The sequence below is a fragment of the Ciona intestinalis genome, unplaced genomic scaffold (assembly GCF_000224145.3).
Source record: "Ciona intestinalis unplaced genomic scaffold, KH HT000031.2, whole genome shotgun sequence".
Taxonomy (NCBI): Eukaryota; Metazoa; Chordata; class Ascidiacea; order Phlebobranchia; family Cionidae; genus Ciona; species Ciona intestinalis.
In genome coordinates this window covers 22,565-23,440 of record NW_004190353.2, presented here as the reverse complement: position 1 = coordinate 23,440, position 876 = coordinate 22,565, and the positions used below count along the sequence as shown (strand labels likewise).

Genomic DNA, 876 nt, shown 5'->3' with positions numbered 1-876 from the left:
ATGTATGAAGGGAAAAGCTTGTTTAAAACAATTTTTTACTTTGTTTACAAAGCTACAACTGATGCATCATTTCTTGGTGTCTCCATGTTGGTTTCAATCTTCCATTCATTGATTGTTGCATCATAAGCCTCAATTGATGTTGATGCATCATCACCATGGCTAAATAAGTTAAATTTGGTCATTATCTCATTACATTTGAAACACATTGAATATGTGGCATGGACAATGTAAACATAGATACAATGTCTTAAAGCCTTTAGGAACGAGATATATTTAAACGAATTGTCTCCCTGTGACCGACTGTTTCATATTGCTCTCTACTGACACAGGTGTTTAAGCTAGCGAAAAAAACAAAAAATTAGACATTGTTCTTTGGAAAAATTGCTACAAGACTGTATTTTAATTTTTTTATGACATTATCAAATTTTGAATGACGTCATCAGAAAATTTGTATTTATGTATAATTTGGGATTATAGGCATAAAGTACATAAGGAATCTAGTGCAAAGTGGATTCCTGGTTAGTTTACTACCCAAGTAAAAAGATTTTTGAATTGACGACAACAACAAAATCAATTGCGTTATTTATAATTAGATGACGTCATATGTTGAATCTTGTCAAAACTAGCCAAAAACCATTTACTATGAATATAAATCACAATATAACCGTAAAAACAACATATAGCAGCAAAAGGAAGTTGAATAATACACACAAAAATATAATTCAAGTAAAAATTGTATTCTAATACCTAACAACTTGTAAAAACAGCTGACATAGCCAAAACTACATTTTTAACTGGTAACTTCGGAGGGAAGCCCAAGAGCAACATAGAGATCAAATAAAATTGCTTTTCTTTGACAGAATGACATTGAAACCT

The 876-nt window shown here is 30.8% G+C and overlaps 1 protein-coding gene across 2 annotated transcripts in view; it reads right to left on the bottom strand.

Annotated features, from left to right (window-relative positions):
• The window catches only part of LOC104266458 (kelch-like protein 12), a 2,770-nt gene that overhangs the window by 846 nt on the left and 1,048 nt on the right, over positions 1-876 (bottom strand). Inside the window, exon 3 of one of the 2 annotated variants that reach the window (XM_026837882.1) lies at positions 3-159. In XM_026837882.1, coding sequence (XP_026693683.1) covers positions 45-159 — 115 coding nt within the window. In that variant the 3' untranslated portion in view covers positions 3-44. The other variant, XM_026837883.1, reaches the window with a different exon arrangement.